This window comes from Peromyscus eremicus, chromosome 3 (assembly GCF_949786415.1).
Source record: "Peromyscus eremicus chromosome 3, PerEre_H2_v1, whole genome shotgun sequence".
NCBI lineage: Eukaryota > Metazoa > Chordata > Mammalia > Rodentia > Cricetidae > Peromyscus > Peromyscus eremicus.
In genome coordinates this window covers 133,465,622-133,489,331 of record NC_081418.1, presented here as the reverse complement: position 1 = coordinate 133,489,331, position 23,710 = coordinate 133,465,622, and the positions used below count along the sequence as shown (strand labels likewise).

General features: G+C 44.7%; 1 protein-coding gene across 3 annotated transcripts; it reads left to right on the top strand.

Annotated features, from left to right (window-relative positions):
- Phc1 (polyhomeotic homolog 1) lies at positions 1–23,572 on the top strand. 3 transcript variants are annotated; one of them, XM_059258532.1, is made up of 15 exons: positions 1–127; positions 2,736–2,893; positions 4,745–4,855; positions 5,734–5,814; positions 6,434–6,583; positions 7,272–7,403; positions 14,128–14,620; positions 16,241–17,022; positions 17,741–17,888; positions 18,108–18,319; positions 19,281–19,395; positions 20,338–20,446; positions 20,644–20,794; positions 21,174–21,405; positions 22,573–23,572. In XM_059258532.1, exons 2-15 carry the CDS (start codon positions 2,780–2,782, stop codon positions 22,725–22,727), a joined length of 2,985 nt encoding a protein of 994 aa, XP_059114515.1. In that variant the 5' UTR covers positions 1–127; positions 2,736–2,779; the 3' UTR covers positions 22,728–23,572. The 3 variants fall into 3 exon arrangements, with proteins under 3 accessions (XP_059114515.1, XP_059114514.1, XP_059114516.1); XM_059258531.1 differs by having other exon boundaries at positions 7,248–7,403; XM_059258533.1 differs by lacking the exon at positions 7,272–7,403.
- Positions 23,573–23,710: the final 138 nt, after the last annotated feature.

Here is a 23,710-nt window from a genome sequence, read left to right as displayed (position 1 = left end):
CTGGGCCCCCGCCCCTCCAGGAAGGGGAGGAGGCGGCGCGCCGCCGAGGCCCAGCGGACCCCCCCCTCCCCCCGCCCCTGAGGTGGACGCCCCCCGCGAGGACTCGGGTGCGGAGCCCGGCGCGAAGGTAACCGGGCGGCCGCGGGCCGGGGAGGGGCCGCATCCCGGGGGCTCGGCGGCGCGGGGATGTTTCCTCAGCCACCTCGGCGTGTGCAACGCCCAGGTACCTCCCCCCAGCCGCGCTCCTGCCTCCCGCTCCGCTGCGCTCTGCGGTGCTGCTTCGGTGCTGCGCGTCCCGGTCTCCGTGCTTTGCGCCCGCTGTGCTCGGGGCTGTCTGTCCGTCACCTCGTTGCCTCTGGCCGCTCGCTCGTCTTCTCATTCATTTCTCCCTTCCCCGACTTCGGTCCTCCACACCCGAGCATGCTGTCTGGTTATTCCCCTGCTTCTCGCGCTCCGCCGGGCTCCCCGGGCTCCAGTTCCTTGACTTGTGTGCCCCTCCTGCTTGGCTCCCTACTATTAGAATGTCCATTTCCCTGCTTACCGAGTCCGTTCGCTCCGGGCACAGCACGGTGTCCACCCCCTTCTCCCGGTGTGTTTGATTTCTCTTTGGAACTGCGTTTTCATCACGGTTCTGTGTAGAACAGGAACCCCTGGGAGTCTTTCCGAGGCACCCCCAACCCCTGCTTCTCGCTCCATTCTTACTGCAACAGAGTTTTATACTCAGGGACGAGGACTTCTTCCAACACTTGACCCAATAGGCCCAGTACGGTATCCACCTCAAGATTACTTTCTAGTCCCCTCCCATGGGTGTGCATCTGCCCCAGTTGAATCCTTACACACCCACACTCGAATGGTGGTACCTTTTAGGATGGCCTTTCACTCTTCTCCCAGTTTTTAATATTTAGTTCAGGTTGCCGCCTGAACTGTTGTCTTCACTTTCTGTGTTTAATCTGGAACTCACAATATGAATTAAAAAATGAGTAGATTTATGTGCCTGCAAGGTTTTTGATGGCAATTTCCCCAGTGGAAAGACTTTAAATTGGCCCTTTTCTGTTTTACGATCTGGGGGAAATGAGGGGGTCGTTGAATTTATGAACATTTTTTAATACAAGCCTCTATTGCAAGTAACAGGGTCTGATGTCTCTGAGTCCAGTGAGATAAGTCCAGTAATCTATACATACAACTGTGCCATGCTGCCTCTAATCCTTACCCCCTCTTTTTCTTCACATGCTGATATTGAGGATTCATGGGTCTGTATCTGTTTGATATTTTTGGCAAAAGATGTGGGGAGAAAGGTAGACTGGAGGTGAAGCTGATAAAATGTCCTCTGTGTACCTCTTCCATTATATCCATGTGTGGAGTGACCTTTGCTTTTCCTAAAATGGGTAGAGTTCTCTGGGGACGGTGGTGTGATGAGATGCTGGGGAAAGAATTAGGAGAAATCGCAACTTTAATTGCCAAGGCCAAGAGTTTGACTTTTATTTACTTGTTTGCTGGTTTGGGGTGCATTCCTGAGATAAATCAGTTCACCTAATGAAACTGTAGACAGCCCTTAGCAGAAATTGTCGTCAGACATTTATATTGGTAAGCCACATAGTGTTTTGGTGACCTGATATTCTAGTAGTCTGGTGTTTCACAAGTGAAGAAGATACAGTGAAAGTTTAACAAAAGAAAGAAAAAAATAAGAAGAAAAATAATGTCATTTTAGTGCTGCTTTAGAAGAATGTTTCTATTTGCTTCTCATGTCTCTTTTTCGTTTTTTGACTCATATATATTTCTGTTTACTTTTGCTAATTTTGATGTCCCTTCTAGAGGGTAAATTCTTACACTTTAATAAAGTTGAATCTTCTTTGTTTGAGTCGGAATGTTACTTAATGTTACATACTTGGGAGTATGTAGCATGTTCACTTATTTGCTAATAGGGACACTGAAGTTATATAAGTGACAAGCCTGAGGCTTTAATTAGTAGCTTGGCCTGAAGCCAGTCAGCTACTTTGGATAAGTGGGCAGTAGGCTAGCTCTTCTGTCCCCAGCGTTTATCCCCTTCTATGACCTGTCCACTGTCTACCTCATCAGTATCTGGGCTCTCTTCTGTGAATGAGAATACTCACACTGAATGACACTGCCTTAATGACAGTTTGGTTTTTTTTTGTTGTTGTTGTTTGTTTGCTTTTTTGTTTGGGGAAGAGACAGGGCAGTATAAAGACTTGATACACAGAAAATCCTTGTTTCCACTATTATAAAATGGGGACACTAATACTATACAACACTGTAAAAAAACAGTATAGGTGAAGGGTCTGGGCCAAGGAAAGGAGGCACCTAGAGGCTTCACAGGAAATGCTGTCCATTGTCATGATGATAATGGTTTGACGGAGATAAAAATAACAGCAAGTTTTAAATGGGTCGATTTTAAACTGTTGAAAAGTGCTGGGGGATGTAAGGTGTCTTGTTATAGTCTGGTCATTTTATTTAATGCTATTCGGGAGGGGTTATGTAAGGTTCTTTCTTTTGAGACAGTGACTAGTTTGAAAAGATGATGGAGTGAAGAAACATGACTGTAAGATTGTGTTGCAGATTTTGGAGTTCTAAGACCTCAGAGGAAGAGTCTTAGATACTTTGTGAACTTACTGTGGTTTTGAATAATAATATAATAATAGTAATAATAATAATAATAATATGAAATGGCATTTTTAGCTTCGAGGTATAACTTTAATCCTTTACTGATTCCCGTCTAGGGCTTGAGTCAGAGCACCATCCTTGGGGACCCTGGACCACGATCATGGAGACTGAGAGCGAGCAGAACTCTAGCTCCACCAACGGGAGTTCCAGCTCAGGGGGCAGCTCTCGGCCGCAGATAGCGCAAATGTCCCTGTATGAGCGGCAGGCAGTGCAGGTGAGCTCAGCACAGCCAAGTGCCCGCGAGTTCTGGGAGTACTGGCTTGGGTTAGGCGAGGATACGGAAGACCATCAGCCAGGTTTTTCTGGAGTAGGTCAAGAATGAGCTTTCTTCCACTTTAGTCTTAGCAGTTTACAGAATCAGAGCAAGCAAACCCAGAAGGAAATTTGGTTATTTTGTTTTGGTTTTAGCTATGTACCAAGTTCAATGCAGCTTGGGCAACTTAGTGAGAACTTGTCTTGAAATAAAAATACTAAAAGACAGAGCTGGAGAATGTGGTTCATTGATTAAAACAAAGTATTATAAAGTTCACACATGAATAAATAAGGTTCAGTCTATTGAACTAGGTTTTAATTAGCTATTTCTTTTCATTGTTTAAAAGTATTTATTTACTTATTTACTATTATGTGTATGTTTATAGTGCTGGATATGTGGAGGTCAGAGGACAACTCATGGGTTTTGTTTCGGCTATGCAGTATATACAGGTCCAGTTGGTCCATGCATGAGCTTCTGGCCAGTTCTGTTTCCATCTACCATCATCTCATTTTAAGAGTGTTAGTAGCCTGACAGTGGTTACACACGCCTTTAATCCCAGTACCCGGAAGGCAGAGGCAGGTGGATCTCTGAGTTCAAGGCCAGCCTGGTCTACAAAGTGAGTTCTAGGGCAGCCAGGGCTACACAGAGAAACCCTGTCTCAAAAAACCAAGGAAAAACCAAAACTAAACAGACAAAAAAAGTGCCGGGATTACAGATGTGCACCACTGCATCTGGCCTTTTGTTTTACATTGTTCTGGGGATCGAACTCAGGTCCTTGGGCTTGTGCTGCAAGTGCCCTTTCCCAACAAGCTCTCTTTCCTGCTCCAGTAGTCAAGTTTTCAACTTCGGGCCTTATAAATTATTCTGACTAATAGAAATATCATGAACCTTTTTAGACATTTACTTTTGGACTGTTTGGAAAACATCTTGTTTGGAAATGAAGCATTTTTTTGTGGTAGAACAGTTGTAGTTATTAAAGAGTAAGAACATAGCAAAATTCAGTTGACACTAAAATGATCACTATCATTTTCATAAGTAGTCATTGATATTGTACAGTAGATATTTGAAAATGTCAATTAGTTGACAATTTTGCCTAGTAGAATTGTTCAGAAGTCACCACTGCTTTTCTGTCATCTGTCTCCAAAACTCAGGGATCTGTATATCTTCGCTGGACACCTCCAATATATCGCCTTTTCCTTTTTTTTTTTTTTTCCGAGACAGGGTTTCTCTGTGTAGCTTTGCGCCTTTCCTGGAACTCACTTGGTAGCCCAGGCTGGCCTCGAACTCACAGAGATCCACCTGGCTCTGCCTCCCGAGTGCTGGGATTAAAGGCGTGCGCCACCACCGCCCGGCCGCCTTTTCCTTTTATTATTAATGTGTATTTATGTATTTGAGATATGGCTTACTCTGTAGCCCTGGTTGGCCTGGAACTCATCATGTTCCTGCCTCACTCTTTTGAGTGCATCTGCCACATGCCCAGCTTTTTTCCTTCTACTAATCAGTATCCCATTTATTTGCAGTTTGTGCAGATCTTGCCGTATGTTTCCAGGACTCATTTTGGGAAGTAAAAGTTCATGTGCACTGGTTTGCTTTTCCTTGTATGTGAGGACAGACCATATAATCAGTTGTTTATCCTGCTTTAGATGGCTGTATAGACTACTGGACCCAACATAGTAACGACAAGTCAGATATGATGATGGTTCCGCCTCCATCTCCTTTGGTTTGTCTCCTTCCTGACTCCCTTTCTGGCAGTTGCGGTGATGCACATAGGATTAGAAATGGTTGTTCTTAATTCTGTATCCTGTCTTCTAGGCTCTGCAAGCACTGCAGCGGCAGCCCAATGCAGCTCAGTATTTTCACCAGTTCATGCTCCAGCAGCAGCTCAGTAATGCCCAGCTGCATAGCCTGGCAGCCGTTCAGCAGGTGAGAGGTCAGCAGCCAGCTGGAATGGGAGGGAGGGGTTAGGTACTGCAGGTTTAGGGTAGAAGAGCAGTCTGGGGCAAACCTCATTCTACACCAAAGCCTTCTGTTGCCTCCTGTACTTAAAGGAAAGAGGGTGGTTCCTACATTCTGGGCTTGCAGTGTGAACTGTGGAGACTCTCTATAGATTGATTGGCTGTGTTGGACACCTGCTCTGTCTAATATGTTAGCTCCCAGCCATATGTAGCTATTGAGTACTTGAAATGTGGCTAGTTCAAGTTGAGATGACATTATAAGATTATAGAAGACTTCAGTTTACAAAAAGAAGGTAAGATATCTCAATAATTCCTATATTAGTTTAATGTTGAGATGATAATATTTGGGGGCAGAGATGGATCTTTGAGCTAAAAGCATGTGCCTTAAATGTGTGAAACCTGGGTTCAGTCCCAACCCTCCATCCCTCCCTAAATGATAATATTTATTTTGTATGTATTGTATTAAATAAGTTACTGAAATTTATATCATCCCACTTAATACTTTTTAAATATGCATAGTAGGAAATTATATAAGTGGCTCATTTGATGTTGTATTAGACAACTCTGTGTTAGATGTATCAGTGACTCATGATGTGACTTGAAGGTGTAGTTCTTCGGCCCGATAAAGAGTGTGAGAGGAGAGGACAGATTGCCTACTGCCCTGATGTTATTGGGCAGGCTTATATGGTCGTTTGAGGTTACAAGGATAATGATGTATTTTTTCCTTACTTTAACATAGAGTCTCTCTGTTCTTACCTGACATTTCTGTTTTATGTCATGAATTAAAACTAGAAGACGGAAACACACAGCCTCTTCATTGTTTCTGTTATGCTTCCCCTTTAACAGGCCACAATTGCTGCCAGTCGGCAGGCTAGCTCCCCAAACAGCAGCACTGCACAGCAGCAGAGCGCTACCACCCAGGCCTCGGTGAGTGCTGTCTCTCCTTGAGGGCAGTGTCTGTCAACGTCTGCTCTTTGCAGCTGATCTGAGAAGGTTTATCATGTCATCAGTGGGTATTATTGCTCTTATTGGCAATAAAAGAACAGGGAACTCCTCTCTGTCGGAGTCTTTGTTTTCAGACAGGCTTTCCCTGGCTAGTCCGTGCTGCCTTGTACTTACAGTCATCCACCTGCCTCTCCCTCCTGAGTGCTGGGATTATAGGCATGCATTACTATGTATGGTTTGCTGTATAGGAGTGTTGAAATGGGCAGACATAAAGAAGGAAGGAAAAAATTTGGGGGAAGAAGAGATAACAAACGAAAAGTTGCTTTTTCAGAGAGAAAGAAAATCTGTCCATTTTCTTCCTTTGCTTGCTCAAGTGTTGACCTTGGTGGTTGTGGGCTTTCTTTTTTGATTGTCTTTTGCTTTGGTAATACTCCAAAGTGTATAGGATGACAGTTTTAGACAGGAAGTTGTAATTTATTGCCCCTGATTTCATGAAAGTAGCACCCTGTTCTTGATTGTTCCACTCTGAAGTTGTCAGTTGTGTGTCTGCTCTTTGATTTCTTCTCAATCCTTAGTCCTGGTTCCTTCATGTACCGTACAGATCAACCTGGCGACCACATCAGCCGCCCAGCTCATCAGTCGATCCCAGAGTGTGAGCTCTCCCAGTGCTACCACCTTGACCCAATCTGTGTTACTGGGGAACACTACTTCCCCACCCCTCAACCAGTCCCAGGCCCAGATGTATCTGCGGGTAAGTCATAGCCATAGCCTCCATTGTCCTAGGGACATAGTTCGTAATTCGTCTTCCTGGCAAAGAATGGAAGTATTTTATTTATTTACTTTTGTGGTGTCAGGGAGGGAACCCAGGGCCTCATGCATACTAGGCAAGTGCTCTGCCCTGAACGATACCCTTAGCCTGAGAGCTGTTTTATTTAACTCTGATCATCCACATGTTTCAAGACAAGTTGTTCTACTCCCTGTGCCTTATGTAGGCTAGAAAAGATGCTTTTAGATAACACTGAGATCCTCTGCTGGAAGATGTGGCCTTGACATTTGAAAAATCAGTGTTAGAGATAATAGTCTAACCTTTAAATGTGCAACTTGGGTACCCAGATTCTAAGTATCTCTCAGCTTATCTATTTCTGTGTAGAACTATGTGTCTAACATCCTTGTTGTCTAAATGTCTTTGATGTTTGACTCTTCATTATCATTCTGTAGTCTTCTGTACATTCTAGGTTTTCTTCTGGATGATTCCTCACGTTTGGAGAATGAGAGGTTCTTGGGTTGGTGTGGAAAGGGGCAGGCTCAGTTGTTTAATATCTGCTGTTTATTTTGTCTTGTGGTCCTTTCCTTCCATTTCTTCTGTCTCCTCTCCTCTTCTCTTCTTTTCCTCTCCTTCCTCCTCTCCTCGCCAGCCACAGCTGGGAAACCTATTGCAGGTTAACCGGACCTTGGGCCGGAATGTGCCTCTAGCCTCCCAACTCATCCTGATGCCCAATGGGGCAGTGGCTGCAGTCCAGCAGGAGGTGCCACCCGCTCAGTCTCCGGGAGTTCATGCAGATGCAGATCAGGTCAGTGGCAACCACTCAGTGTGGAGCAGCCCGGGAGCATGAAGGGGATGACTGTAGACCAGGCCCCTTTCCTCAACTCCTGTACATCCCTTAAAACTTGTCATTTGATTTGAGCTAAAGAAGGAAGTAGAATTGCCTAAAAAGATCCCTGTGGACCTGGAAGTCTTACAATACAAGTTGATTTTTCTTGGCATCCTTTTGTCCACTGTAGCTTAGTTTTATTAAATCTTAAGTCCCTCATAGAAATGTCACCTGAAGTTAGGGATATTGGGGGGAATTCTGTAAAGTTAGATGTGAACTAGCCCTGGCTGAGTTGCTGGTAGAATGTTTGGTTCCCTTTGTTCTTGACTTACTATAGTTCTCAACTTTCAGTCTCCTGTCCCTCCCTGTTCATGTTCTCGGTAAAGTCTTTCTTCCATTTGCTTTTTGTGACTTTCAAAACACAAATATTTTTATTGTTAGCATACGGATGAGATGTAAATTAGGGCCTTATAATGGTTGTCTCATTCTTTTAATCTATCAAAAAGTAGATACATATATTCTGCATGGGTATGTATTTAGAGCTTTGGAGGATTAAAAGAGATGAGTCAACTCTTCAAAGAGCTTGGAGTATGGCAGTGTCATAGGAAATGTAACTAACCCTGAGTGACACGTGAGTTTCAAGAACTGGCTGTTACTTTGCAGGATACTCAAGTGGAGACTTGAGGGTAGGCAGTTTTGATCTGGGAGTGAGGAGAAAATTGAAAAAGAAGAGCAAGTGTGAGGTCACAGCTCAGTTATATACATGGACCCCCGTGGGAGGGGTGGGGAGTAGCGACAGCAGGGCTCTGATGTAGCCCTGTGGTAGAGCCTTTGCCTGGCATGCACATTGGGTTGGATCTCCAGTTTTGTCAAAAACAAAGCAAGGAGACAATGGACCTAATGGTCAAGATGCCATTATTAGGAAGGAGCCTAAAAGCCGAGGAAAGGAGGCTGTACTCAAGTTCATGGAGATAACTTCATAATACCAGAGAGACCATTGTTGGCTGTTGGACAGCAGATGAACAGAATAAGAAGAATACTTCAGAAAGAATCAAGGAGCATGAGTGAGCCTGGGGAGGGGAACTGCCAAAAGACTCTTGGAGTCATCTAGTTATAAAATACCTTTGTAGACTCTTCTAGCAGTGGAAGGCAAACAGGAGGCTGCCGGTGCTCTCCTGGCAGTTCTTTATCCATCATCCATCATCCATCGTCCATCCATCCCTCATCCATCTGCTGACACTGAATATGAGCATAGTGGCTAGAATGTGCACATGGTGTCTGGGTCAGGCTGCAGCTCTGCATTTAACTATAGCACCTTGAGTAAGTGATCTAACGTCTTTGTGCTGTGGCCCAAAGATTCATCTGTACAGTAGATAGAGTATATCTAATGCATGGCATGCTGTGAGGACTAATTGAGTTGATTAGAAGTACTTGTATCATAGCTGGACTTAATGTTTAAGATTATTAACTGTTATCAGTCACTCTGTAGTCTTAGATGCTCAGGAAAGTCATGATACCTACATTTATGGAGACTATAGACCTTTAAAGTACCAGTTATTAAGCAAACAGTTACCTGAGTGGTATAACAATTGCTTCATTAGCAAGAATACGGTGTTCTAAGAATAAAGAAAGGCACTTAGTCTTTGGATGGGCTAGAAATCTAGGAGGTGACATTTAAAATGGGCTCTGTAGAAGTTAGCCAGGTATGGATGTAAGGAGATGTTGAGTGCCTGGAAAACATGATGTCTGAAGATTTTGAGGAAAGGAAAGTTGCTTTGTTTGATGAGTTACAAGATGGCTTATTTTTCCGGGAGGACTAGACCTTGGGAAGTACTTTATCTCACAAGGTTTTTGGGGCTGTGTTTAGGACTTTAGGCCTTATATCAAGGGTAATGGGAAGCTACTGTAAGATTTTAAGCATGAAAGTGACAAGGAGTATGTCCTTTTTTTCTTTTTTAGTTTAAAGGCTGTGTTGAATGTGTTACTAGGGAAAAGAATAATATAGGGGGCTGGAGAGATGGCTCAGAGGTTAAGAGCACTGACTGCTCTTCCAGAGGTCCTGAGTTCAATTCCCAGCAACCACATGGTGGCTCACAACCATCTGTAATGAGATCTGGTGCCCTCTTCTGGCCTGCAGATATACATGCAGGCAGAACATTGTATACATAATAAATAAATAAAAAAAAAAAGAATAATATAGGAGAAAGGTGGTGTTGGGGTGCATAGCAATAAAGATGGACAGGAATGCATGGATTTGAGATGAACAAGATTATTGAAGGTGAGCCGATTCAGTTTGGGGGACTTGAGGGAGGTGCCAGGTATGGGGCCTGAAAGAGCACTGTAGATTGTTGGTGCTGTATACTGGAGAAATGGGATTAGGTTGAAGTTCACTTTTGGACATGCCAAATTAGAGATGCTTTTGAGACATGTGAGATATCGAGACAGCAGCTCTGTGCATGCTCCTGAGTTTAGGAGAGCTACCTTGGAGCTAAACATGTGAAAATGGTAGACATATATGGTACATCTGTTGAAGTTAAGGAAATGTTTAAAATTGTGTATGGAGAGCGTGTGGACTGAAAAGAAGAATGTCTAGTAGAACTCTGAGGGTTGGAATGAGCCCTTAGAAAATTTGAAGATGATGGCTGACAGGGAAGCAGGAAAGAACAACAGAGAGAGGAGAAAGTCTGTCCTGTGGAGTATCATGAAGACAGGAACAGAAATTACAAGACTGCGGTGGATATGGGGTGGGACCTCTCATTTCTTTTCAGTGTAAAAGAGGAAAACAAGGATGATTTGTTAATTTAGAGGGAGAGCTACTTCAGAGGACTTGGAGGGGGATTGAACTTGAAGGAGTATTGAGTTTGAAGCCTGTGTGGAGAGTGTGAATGAGTACAGTGGATGCACAAGAGTTTATTTAGCCGAGGGTTGGAGAGCAGGGAAAGGAGAATGAAGCTGGGGCAGGGGGAATAGACAGGGAAAGGGACCCAGGCAGCTCACACAGGCAGGAGTGACTGATAGAGCCAAGACTAAGAGAGAGTTGATAGGGTAAGCTTTCTAGAAAAGCAGGAGGGCGAGGATCCAGAGCAGAGGATGCCCATTGTTAGGAGGAAGAGTAGAGAGAAAAAGGGGGTGATGTGCCACATGCTGGTAAATGCATAGGTGGTAGAAGCCATGATGCTTTCACTCTCTCTGCAGAGGTAAAGAGGTTCTGAGGTGTAGGGAGAGTAGGAAAATGTGGAATGGCCATTGCGGAAGGGAAGCTGTAGTCAGCCTAGTTCTCACTTCTGATGGGAGTTACAGGAGCCTCTGCAAAGCTGGCCTTCTCTCCCACTGTTCTGGATTCAAATTCTTACCTTCACTTGGCTGTACTATGCTGGTTTTCTTTTCTTTTCTTTTCTTTCTTTCTTGTTTTTTGGTTTTTCGAGACAGGGTTTCTCTGTGTAGCTTTGCTCCTTTCCTGGAACTCACTTGGTAGCCCAGGCTGGCCTCGAACTCACATAGATCCGCCTGCCTCTGCTTCCCGAGTGCTGGGATTAAAGGTGTGCGCCACCACCGCCTGGCCTGTGCTGGTTTTCTAAGTGGTTTTCCTGACTTTACTCAGGACTGCTTGTAAATCCTCTTCCATGTTTCTATCAAGATGACTTTAGAACAACAATAAAATGCTCACCCTGGAAGCATGAGGACCTGAGTTCTGTATTCACAACCCTTGTTAAAAAAAAATAAAACAGGAGGGCAATGGTGGTGTACACCTTTATTCCCAGCACTTGGGAGGCAGAGGCAGGTGGATTTCTGTGAGTTTGAGGCCAGCCTGGTCTATAGAGTGAATTCCAGGACAACCAGGACTACACAGAGAAACCCTGTCTCAAAAAACCAAAAACCCCACCCAGTCATGTGGTGCTTGCTTGTAATTCCAGTGGTGGTGAGGTAGAAACAGATGGATCCTTGACTCCCTGTCCAGTTAGTCTAGTCCAATAGGTGAGTTCCAGATAGCGAGAGATACTGTCTCAGAAAAGGTGGCACCTGAGGAATTGCATAGTGCTCCTTTGACCTGCATGTGGATGTGTACACATGTGTATCTATATCCCCACACATGAGCATCTGCATATACATGAACACTCACATATGTACAGAGAAAGCAAGAAAGGTATTTTGTTACTAACTTTAAAAAATTGTGCCTTTAGTACACAAAATTTCATCAGTCCTAGTGATGTGGTTTATTACCATCTTATTGGTACTCTCAGGGCTCATTTTTTTATTTTTATTTTTTTATTTTTTTTTTGGTTTTTCGAGACAGGGTTTCTCGGGCTCATTTTTTTAAAAATGCAGTTTTAAATAAAAAATTATTTCTCTCTGTACATACGTGTATGCCTGTGTGAGTTTATGTATTGCATGTGCATGCAGGGACCTGCAGAGGCTTGTTGGAGCTCAGAACTAGATTTTGAGGAGGGTCTGAACTACCATATAGGATCTGGGAATAGAACTTGGGTCCTCTGCAAGATCAGTAAGTGCCTTAGTCCCCTGAGCCATCTCTCTAGCTTCTTCTTCTTCTTTTTTTTTTTTTTTGGTTTTTCGAGACAGGGTTTCTCTGTGTAGCTTTGCTCCTTTCCTGGGACTCACTTGGTAGCCCAGGCTGGCCTCGAACTCACAGAGATCCGTCTGGCTCTGCCTCCCGAGTGCTGGGACTAAAGGCGTGCGCCACCACCGCCCGGCCTCTCTAGCTTCTTACTCAGCTATCTTTAGTAGGAGTAGGAAGCAGGTTGGGGGTGTAGCTCAGTGATGGAGTCCTTGCCTTGTATGTGAAAGATGCCCCGGATTGAAGCCCCAGTGCTTCAAACCAAAGACATAATGTATTGAGCAGTTTCTCACTGTGTCTAGGACTGCCTTTATCCATGGTATCAAGTGTATGTACTGATTTCTAGGATCATCCTTCCATTGGTCCCTTTTAATATAGCTTCATTGCCTCTTTACATATTTCTAAAATTTACTTTGAAAATTAATTTTCATGGGAAATGCAGATATGTGCACAAATTGAATCTGTGTATTTACCATTGAATTTCAACAATTATCAGTATGTAGTCATTCTATTCAGGCTCCTGCCCTCTGACCATGGATTAATTTGAAGCAGGGTCTAGATACCATGTTTTTATATGTATGCATGTATACAATATATAACATGATATAATTATATACATAGCACATTGTAATATAAGTATTGTTATGTGTTTTGTATATGACATGTTTTATTTGTATTTAAAGAAACTTAGCTGTCTGCAGTCTTTTTGAGAATACAGTTTCGCTTGTGTCTTGCTGTGTTGGCTAGATCAGCCTCGAATACTGGTCTAGCCTCAGCCTCAGCAACATGGATAACAGCAGCATGCCTCTGCACCTGGCCTGAGAATGTTTTCTTCACAGCATATTACAAGATATAGTTGTCTTATAGTCATTATTTATACTTTTAATTTTTTTTTTTTAAAGATTTATTTATTTATTATGTATACAGTGTTATGTCTGCAGGCCAGAAGAGGGCACCAAATCTCGTTACGGATGGTCGTGAGCCACCATGTGGTTGCTGGGAATTGAACTCAGGACCTCTGGAAGAGCAGTCAGTGCTCTTAACCTCTGAGCCATCTCTCCAGCCCCTATACTTTTAATTTTTATATAATAATCTGTTGTCTAAATATAGTACCCTTCTTCTGTGGATGGCAGTTTGGGTTGTGGAATTCCAGTGTGTGTATGTATGTATGTGTGTGTGTGTGTGTGTGTAAAGATGTGACTAGTCATCATTAGGATATGATGGCAATTTCTTCCTCAAAATGTTTATAAAGAAATGGCTTCAGCTATAGATTTTTATCATGTTTATTCTGATTATTATTAAGATTAATTGTGATAGTGTTCTGATTAATAGAATCAACTAGGTAGCTATTTTTCTTTCCCTCTCTGTTCATGCCAACTGTGTTACATTCTATGAATGTTAATAGTAAACAAGATAGATTAAATTTGATGTTTGTAAGTTACAATTCAGACTGTTTATTTTAACACTCTTTGTGACCCAGCATAGCCCCAACTACCTTTCTTGTTTTTTATTTTTCTACTCCTTGTAACTCAATACAATGAAATATTTATATTAAAGCATGATGTTATGTTTTGGTTCTGTGGCCTTGCAGATGCTTTTAGATATGCCTTTAGATCCTCCCCTTCACCGTCTCACCTCTGAGCCTTGGTACAGACTTCCTCTGTTGAGGAATCTTTGGTCTCCCAGTTGGAGTTGATTTTCATGCTCTGTACTCCTTTAAAACTTGGTTTATATGTGTGTATATAGTGCTGTGTTATACTTGCTGATTTTCTACTCTCATGGAAACCATGCAGCAGGGGCACAGAACGCATATGTTTCCATTGTCCAAGGCGGTACGTGAAGTATAGTGTACATATTTAGTAGATGCCAAGTGAATATGAAGAAAGAGAAAGTCAGAGACATATTTTGAATGAATAAATGTTGAAATTTGATGGTAGACTTGATAGTGAATGGCAGACTAAAAATTCAGATGTGTGTACAAAGCTCTTTGGGAGACTGGAAGGACTTAAGTATATTGGTGTAGAAGTCAGGGCGAAGTCAGGTAGGCTGTGAAGTATTACAGTGTAGCTAGTTTTGCGCTTGTGAGTCAGTCACAGGAATCTACACACACCCATATATTATGTCTTCCAGGTGCAGAACTTGGCAGTGAGGAACCAGCAGGCCTCAGCTCAAGGACCCCAGATGCCAGGCTCCACTCAGAAGGCCATCCCTCCTGGAGCTTCTCCTGTTTCTGGCCTCTCCCAGGCTTCTAGCCAGGCCCTAGCTGTGGCACAGGCTTCTTCTGGGGCCTCAGGCCAGTCACTCAACCTTAGTCAAGCTAGTGGAGGCAGTGGGAATAGCCTCCCAGGCTCTATGGGTCCAGGTGGAGGTGGCCAGGCGCCTGGGGGCTTGGGCCAGTTGCCGTCTTCAGGATTGGGTGGTGGAAGCTGTCCCCGGAAGGGCACAGGAGTGGTGCAGCCCTTACCCCCAGCTCAAACAGTGACTGTGAGCCAGGGCAGCCAAACAGAGGCGGAGAGTGCAGCAGCCAAGAAGGCAGACGCAGATGGGAGTGGCCAGCAGAGTGTGGGCATGAACCTGACCCGGACGGCCACGCCTGCCCCCAGCCAGACGCTTATTAGCTCAGGTAAGGTGTCACCTCTCACAGTGTCATTAATCTCTCAGAAGTCATTTGAAGTATTTAGAGTCCCCCTCCCCCTTTTTAAAAATTCTTGGCAATGGAATGGCAGAAGGAAAGAAAATCTTGAACATGCTAGCTCAGTGACAGGATAATGAACAGTTGAAGATCTTACCAGTTTCCTCCAAGCAGCAAACTGCCTCTAAAGTGCTCTGTCTATTTTCATAGGGGCTCTGAGTTTTACAGTTTGTCCTATTCAGTAGTTCATGGAATTCTAATGGAATTGACAAATGTGCTAGAGATGAATCTTTGAAGGCAGATTCCCTGTTCTGATGCTACTTACGGTGCAGCATCAAGTATGAATGCTCTCCTCTTTTTAGCTAGAGTATAAATCCCAAAGGTACTTAAGACCAGCGAGAGGCTGCCTTAGTGTGTGTGGTTGACTTGTGATTACTTATATCAATAGTCAGGACAAACGGAGTTAATAAGAACAGTAACCTAGTTTTTACTTGCTTTCAGACTGGGTCAAATGTAGCCAGTGTCTACACTTGGTAATGTTGGTTTTTGTCTTCTTTGTTTCTATCACCTTAATCATTGATACGTTTGGATAATTTCATCACAAACATGACTGATAGTAGATACTTAGATAGATACCTTAGCCTTCCTGTCCCAGAGTGCTTTCAGACCACACGCTTTGTGCATTCTTTGGACAGTCTAATAACATGCAGTTTGCAGCGGAGCAAACAGTGGTCAGAGCCTGTGTCTGCGTTCTTAAGGGTTTTTAGATGGTGGCCTCATGTGATGAACTTTAAAATGGAGGCATTTGTACAGGATGTTGATACCTTTACCTCTGGGTATTTATTCTTTCCATGAATATTTAAATACATCTTATGTATCAAACACTAGAATGGGTTCTAGGGATGTCAAAATGAATAAAACACGGATTTGGTCTTGAGGTAATGAAGGAGGGGTCAACCATTCTTTGCTAAGTACCGAGTGAAAGGGTAGGATGGTTATAGCAAAGAAAAAAAGAACTGACTGAAGGTGATTACTGACTTAAGGGACCTCCATTCATCTCTTTCTTCCACTGTGTGTGTGTGTTGTGTGTGTGTGTGTGTGTGTGTGTGTGTGTGTGTGTGTGTGCATGCATGCACACACTTCTTGGGGTTGAATCTAGGCCTTAAACATGCCAAGGCAAGTTTCTATCACAGAACACCCTTAGGCCTGTCTTTCTTTTTAACTTACATTTGGAGAAACCGCTCACTAAGTTGCTTAGGCAGGCCTTGGACTCGCCCGAGTCTCCTGAGTACTTGAGCTTCCAGGCTGTGCCCTTGAGACCTTTGTCCTGGAGGTCGTCAGTAATGTCTAACTCAGTGGAAAGAGTGTGAATAAAGTGATGTCCTGGAGGTCATCAGTAATGTCTAACTCAGTGGAAAGAGTGTGAATAAAGTGATGTTGAAGTTCTATGAAGGCTTGATTTCCATTCACTGTCTGATTCCCAAATGATGAGATTTTCATTCATTGATTCCAGCATTGGGTACATCTTAGACAGACGGCTTTGTTTTTAATTTAGGATTATTATTTTCTGCTCTTTTCCTCTTTGTTTCATCTGGCTTGTTTTACACATAGCCACATACACACAGATCCAGCCCCATTCACTGATTCAGCAGCAGCAGCAGATCCACCTCCAGCAAAAACAAGTGGTGATCCAGCAGCAGATCGCCATCCACCACCAGCAGCAGTTCCAGCACCGCCAGTCCCAGTTGCTTCACACAGCCACACACCTCCAGTTGGCCCAGCAGCAGCAGCAGCAGCAGCAGCAGCAGCAACAGCAGCCGCAAGCAACAACCCTCACTGCCCCTCAGCCAGCCCAGGTCCCACCTACTCAGCAGGTCCCACCTTCCCAGTCCCAACAGCAAGCTCAGACCCTGGTGGTCCAACCAATGCTTCAGTCTTCACCCCTGTCTCTTCCACCTGACCCAACCCCCAAACCACCCATCCCCATTCAGTCCAAACCACCTGTAGCACCCATCAAACCTCCTCAACTCGGAGCTGCTAAGATGTCAGCCACCCAGCAGCCACCACCACATATCCCTGTGCAAGTTGTCGGTACCCGGCAGCCAGGTACAGCTCAGGCACAGGCTTTGGGATTAGCACAGCTGGCAGCTGCTGTACCTACTTCCCGGGGAATGCCAGGGGCAGTCCAGCCTGGCCAGGCCCATCTGGCCTCCTCGCCACCTTCATCACAGGCTTCTGGTGCACTTCAGGAGTGTCCTCCCGTGTTGGCGCCGGGGATGACCCTTGCTCCTGTGCAGGGAACGGCACATGTGGTCAAGGGTGGGCCTACAGCTTCCTCCCCTGTCGTGGCCCAAGTTCCTGCTGCTTTCTACATGCAGTCTGTGCACCTGCCGGTGAGTGCTGTTTGATTATTTCGAAGATATTACTACTTATCTGCATCCTTGTGGGCTTGGGACTGAGTCGAAATAGAACTTAATTTAATAGGTGAATGAAGAGTTGAGGAGGTGAATGCTGGCATGTATGTGCTCTTTTTTAAAAGAGTGAGGTTTTTATATCTATATGTTTATATATGTTAAATATATGTTTACATAAACCTAAAAATATATAAAATAAACTTCAAATTCATAAATTTATTACTAAAATCTTAGAGTTTTTATATGTATAGTAATTAGATCAAGAGTGCCACTGGGCAGTGGTGGTGCATGCCTTTAATCCCAGCACTCGGGAGGCAGAGCCATGTGGATCTCTGTGAGTTCAAGGCCTACAGAGTGAGATCCAGGACAGGTACCAAAGCTACACAGAGAAACCCTGTCTCGAAAAACCAAAAAAAAAAAAAAAAAAAAGAATGCTTTAACCAAGTCCGTCTTCGTAATGCCAACAGTTCTTAGTTGCTCTACAGTGAGTCTTTCAATCCCAAGTCAGGACTAAGTGATGTCTTTCTTGTCCTGATCCAGAAGTTACACTAATTGGGGATGACCAAGAAGTTTAGTGTATCAAAGGAAATAAACAAATTTGAGCATCTGGAACTAAGAATATTCTCAGGAAGTATGCAGTTACAGTGTTCCTTTCACACCTAGATCTTGGCTACTTTCTTGGTTGCTCATCTTCTAGGGTAAACCCCAGACATTGGCTGTGAAACGAAAAGCTGAGTCTGAGGAGGAGAGAGAGGACGCCACCACGTTGGGCTCTATGCTTCCCGCAAAGGCATCACCAGCATCAGAGAGCCCAAAGGTGCTGGAGGAGAAGAACAGTGTTGGAGGTGAGTAACACAGGAGCTAAGAGATAAATCTAGTTCAGTAGAAAATGGGCCTGAGCTTGGTGAGCAGTAAATAGATAGAGAAACATGGGCTCTATGCTGAGTGATCAAAGATGAGCATGTTGTGGAAGATCAGGCTGCCTCAGTAGTAGGGGAGTTAGTGGTGTCACATCATAGCTGTTCCTTAATGTGTGTTTTTGTTTTGTTTTGTTTTGTTTTCAGAGAAAGCTGAACCAGTGGCCAGTTTGAATGCTAATCCTCCAAGCAGTGACTTAGTAGCCTTGGTCCCTACCCCATCAGCACCGCCTCCTACTCTAGCCTTGGTGTCCAGACAGATGGGTGACTCAAAACCCCCACAGGCCATTGTGAAGCCACAGATTCTCACGCACATCATTGAAGGCTTTGTTATCCAGGAAGGAGCAGAGCCTTTCCCGGTGAGGGCAGAGCCTGAGAGTGGGACTGGGAGGAGAGAGATGATCTTTTTTTTTTCAGATTCCCCTAAGAACAGAAAGCGCAGAACTACTTAGTCATTAGAGAACGGTTCATTATGCTGCTTACTTAGTTACAGAGGAGGGAAGGAATGCAAGGGAAGCTTTTGGACCAGAAAGTGAAAATACTGGGAACAGAAGACAGGAAGGTTGTTTAGTTAAGTACACTAGGTGGTCATAAGGAAGGAAACCAGGACCACAACCGAGTCGTCTTGATTCCTCTTGCATTCCTTATACCTTGGTGGAGGCAGTAAGTGTAAGAATTTGTTCTTCATTGACGTAGATGGAAAAAGTCAGTTAGAGACCCTTGGCTGCCATATTGAAAGAGCCTGGGGCTGGAGAGACGCCCCAGCAGTTAGCAGCATATATTGCTCTTGCAGAGGACCTGAGTTGCGTTCCCAGCCCCCATGCCACACAGTTTACAACCGCTTATACTATACTAACTCCAGCTCTTGAGTATCCGACTTTGGTTACCTGGCGTACATGTACACACACACACACACACACACACACACACACACCCCACACACACCACACACACACACACACACACACACACACACACACACACACACACACACACCCCGGCTGAGTGTGGTGGCACACACTTTTAATTTGAGCCTTTAGGTGGCAGAAGAGCAGGCAGATCACTGAGTTCAAGGCCAGCCTGGTCTACATAGCAACTTCTAGGATAGCCAGGGCTGTACAGTGAAACTCAGCCCCCACTCCCTCCCCTATTTCCTCCCAAAAATATCTTAAGAAAAAAAAGAAAGAAAGAGATCCCCTGTGAGCCAGATTTGGCCTTCAGCTCTGGGCTCATCCAGGCAGGGACATGGGAAATGTCGTGGAAGGCTGTAGAGGGGCAAAAAGGACTTAGGCTACCTTAACTGGTCTTTCTCTGGGACAGGTGGGATGTTCTCAGTTACTGAAGGAATCTGAGAAGCCACTGCAGGCTGGCCTTCTGACGGGGCTGAATGAGAGTCAGTCAAGTGGCCCTTTGGGAGGAGACAGCCCCTCTGTAGGTAAGGAGTGGATGCTCTTGGAGATGTCTGATGGGGATGAGGACTGAACCCACTTCTAGCACATACTACGCAAAAGTTCTACTACTGAGCTACATCCCGAGAGGTCATTCTTTTGAGACAAGGTCTCACCATGTAGCCCAGGCTGGCTTTTAACTTCAGATCCTCCTGAGTCTGGGGATTACAGGCTTGGGTCACCACACCTACCCAGTCCTTATGTATTGAAAGTAGGACATTTAAGGAAAGTCTGTCTTGCACAGACGTGTTCTGCTGAGTGTGTGGAACCATACAGAAGGCACTGTAAACATTTTTGCCTACGCTTTTGTAGGTCTTTGTGGAAGAAGAGTGTTGTATCTCTTTATTTGTTAGCCTCTTCCATATTCAGAACAGAGTCCTATCTGAAATTTGAGTTGAACCAGAGTAAAATGAGTAAGATAGCTAACATGGAAATAATCTGATTTAAGGTTGAGAAGATTTGAAAGTCTCTGTCTCTCCAGAGTCTTGCCCTGCACCTAGATATGTCTCTGACTTGCTGTATGTGGAGCTAAGGCTGACGTTCACCTTCCTGCCTCAGTATCCTGTGTGCTGAGATAATAGGCCTGTACTCTTATGCCAAACCATGCACTTCTTGAGGGACAATCCTTTAGGGTGTTTGCTTTTAGGCATTCTCAGTTAGGTTAAAAATGAGTATCCAGCCGGGCGGTGGTGGCGCACGCCTTTAATCCCAGCACTCGGGAGGCAGAGGCAGGCGGATCTCTGTGAGTTCGAGGCCAGCCTGGGCTACCAAGTGAGTTCCAGGAAAGGTGCAAAGCTACACAGAGAAACCCTGTCTCGAAAAACCAAAAAAAAAAAAAAAAAAAAAAAAATGAGTATCCAGTTCTGAGCCTAATAACAATTGTGGGGCAGCAGAGACTCACAGTAACTTACGAATGCCTTGTTTTCCAGAGTTAGATAAGAAAGCCAATCTCCTAAAGTGCGAGTACTGTGGGAAGTACGCCCCGGCAGAGCAGTTTCGTGGCTCTAAGAGGTTTTGCTCCATGACGTGTGCAAAGAGGTACGCTGGGCACCAGCCGGCTAGCCCTCATTGAATTTCCCGTTGAGTGTCTGTCTTTCTCATAACTGGTGCTTTATCCCTCTTCTCTTTCATTCTGTCCCGCTGAGTCAACTCTTCCAGGACCAGTTCACATTTATGGAAGGGCAGTGTGGTGTTTCCACAGCACCGTGACGTCTTCTGTGTACCCTGACCTGTAGGTACAATGTGAGCTGTAGCCACCAGTTCCGCCTGAAGAGGAAAAAGATGAAGGAGTTTCAGGAAGCCAGCTATGCCCGTGTCCGGAGGCGAGGACCCCGCCGCAGCTCTTCTGACATTGCGCGTGCTAAGATCCAGGGCAAGCGCCATCGGGTGAGTCGCTGTCAGAGTCAGCTCGCCTGTAGAGTGCCCCACCCCCGTTCCTTTGCCCGGGTAAAAGCACTGGGTACAGAGCTCTGGTTTGACCCTGACTTTGTGAGAGACTCTCCTGCCTCCTTCCATCTGACTACAAGTTTGTACGTCCGTGATGAATCCTTCACTGTACTTGAGATAATTCAGGGACAGTCAGAGAAATGATATTTGAACGGTGCTTTAGAGTAGGCTTTGGGCATCTGCAAATGAAGTACAGCCTTGGTTTGCCTGTTAAGATGGTTTTCCTGTTTAGCCCAGGGTTGCTGGGAAGGGAGGTGGAGAAGGACCTTGCTCAGGCTGCTGCTCTCACTGCCGCACGGGTTTGCTGTCTCTTCTGAAGGGCCAGGAGGACTCTAGCCGGGGCTCGGATAATTCCAGTTATGATGAAGCACTCTCCCCAACATCTCCTGGGCCATTGTCAGTACGACCTGGACATGGAGACCGTGACCTAGGAAACACCATTACAGCTCCACCTACACCAGAACTGCATGGCATCAACCCTGTGTTTCTGTCCAGTAATCCCAGCCGATGGAGTGTGGAGGAGGTCTACGAGTTTATTGCTTCTCTGCAAGGTACTGGGAGCCTCTTCAGCAGAACCAGGCCCGAATTCCCTGAGGTCATCCCACAAGGGCACCTGACTGACCTGGAAGCAGCTGGGCTTGTGTCTGGCAGCACGGGGGCTGCTTTTCTACAGTGTCGTTCACTAATTTCCTTCTGGGCTGACACCATTAATTACAGTATCTGCGGGGGTTTTTTGGTATTTGTTTTTATTTTGAATTAACCGTATTTCTCACTTGGATTTTTTTGGATAAAAATCTCTTTATTTGTTGTATGTGAGTAACCAAGCATACATGACTTTTTCAGTGGAGTACATTAGAAAAGCCCTTTGCTGACTCAATTTCTTCAAGGGAGTACCGCCTCCATTAAACACGGTTTTTGTCTGAATTCTGGGTCCTTAAAGGAAAATGTTGCAGAAGCTGTTAATCTTTTGCCATTTTTTTTTTTTTTTTTTTTTTGAGGTTTGGACATGGTTTTATTTTTGAGACAAGATCTCATTATTATAGTTGAGCAGCCCTGTTGCTCCTGGGCTATGGAGTGAAACTCGTTGGGTTTCTTTCTGTAGCTTGCTTGGTTCTGTCAGCATTCTTTAGGTTCCATATGGTAGCTGTTGGCAGCTTCAGGCTCACATTATCACAAGGCTAAATCCAGCAAATGAAGGGATAGGTAGGTCGCGGGGTCTGGGGAAGGTGTATCACTGTCCAGTGGTGTTCTCTGGAGCTCTGCTCGGTCAACCTCCACTGTCCAGGGTCCAGGAACAGAGAGCTCTTTTTGCCATTGTTAAAGAGACCATGTGTGTAGTTTTTCTTTGCATAGCAGCCCTGACTGTCCTGTAACTTGCTGTGTAGACCAGGCTGGTGAACTCAGAGATCCCCATCTCTGCCTCTTGAATGTTGAGATTAAAGGCGTGCACCAGCACCACCCAACTAAAGTGTATTTTTTTTTTTTTAAATCTCTAAAGGAATTACGAAGTTATTTCTGTGAACCTGTTTTCTTGAAGATATATAGAGTAGCTGGTGGCTGTAATTTCACTTGCTTTCAAAGCTTGCCTCAGATCTATTACTGAATTTAGGAGGGTGCTTTAGAATTAGCTATCACTGGGCCTGTTTCTCTTTAGTTTCTTCCCATGTCTTCTGATGCCACCATGCAGTTTCTCACGTGTTCCCATCTTTTCCTTTTAGGCTGCCAAGAGATTGCAGAAGAGTTTCGTTCCCAGGAGATTGATGGACAGGCCCTTTTATTACTTAAAGAAGAACATCTTATGAGTGCCATGAACATCAAATTAGGTCCTGCCCTCAAGATCTGTGCCAAGATCAATGTCCTCAAGGAGACCTAATGTGGTCCTCTGCACAAATCAGCCTAAAGCAGATGCCCCAACCATTCAGGTTCTAACCTGGGGCCAGCAGACTTTGCAGGGAAGAAGAGCGAGCTGTTCCTCTGTGATCCCCTATGGGGGGTGTAGAGACAGAAGTGCAAGAATTGGTTGTTGGTGCTACATGGTGGCAGCTTTGACATTTTCTCTGGGTTTCACCTGTGCGCACGCGCGGGGGGGGCACACACACACACACACACACCCCATTCTCACTAATCACACCTACCCTAATCCAGTTTTTAAGCAGGCAGACTAGAGACTAGGACTGCTGCTCCACCTTATCTGGGAGTGGAGTGACTAGCTAGGATGTCACTTCTCCAAGAGGAAGAATGTCTTGTTTGGTAAGGCAAGGAAATGGGTGATATGTGGGTTTGCCTCCCCAGTGGGAGAGGTCAGTTTTCCCAGCTTGTGTGACACAGGTAGCGAAACCTGGTGCTCTCCTCTGGATTATCTCTTGTGGCTATAGCTCAGTTTTCTGTTCATTTTCTCCCTTAGATATGACTATTTCTTCCTGCGTCCGTGGCAGGGTCACCAGCCAGGGTAGACACTTGGTCGGTATCTGATTCGCTGCAGGGACTAAAGGTGTTTGACTGACAGGTGTGGCTGTTGTCATTCATCCCCGCCCCTTCTGATTTGTTACCATCTTCAACCTTTTCTTTTCTATCCCAACTCTGCTCTTTCCTATAGCTTTACAAACAGGAGTGTGTGGGGCTAAGGTCAGGATTGTAAGCACCTGCCTTGGGCACTATTCCTTATACAACAAAATATTAAATATTTTTTCTTCCTCAGTAAAAGGCTGAAAAGTGGTCTCCATTGTCTTACTCCATTCCACTCTTTATTCTCCCAGACACAAATGACAAAGCCAGCATGTTTTGTATGTTTTTTAATTATTATGTTTTTGTACAAAAAGTGGTGTATTCTTTTCATTTAAAATACTGGGGAAGGAT

Coding starts and splice junctions, on each gene's coding strand:
- Phc1 (XM_059258531.1), top strand. CDS start 2,780: ATGGAGACTGAGAGCGAGCAGAACTCTAGCTCCACCAACGGGAGTTCC. Junction 14,621..16,240: donor CCAGACGCTTATTAGCTCAG/GTAAGGTGTCAC, acceptor TTTTACACATAG/CCACATACACACAGATCCAG. Junction 17,889..18,107: donor GGAGAAGAACAGTGTTGGAG/GTGAGTAACACA, acceptor TTTTGTTTTCAG/AGAAAGCTGAACCAGTGGCC.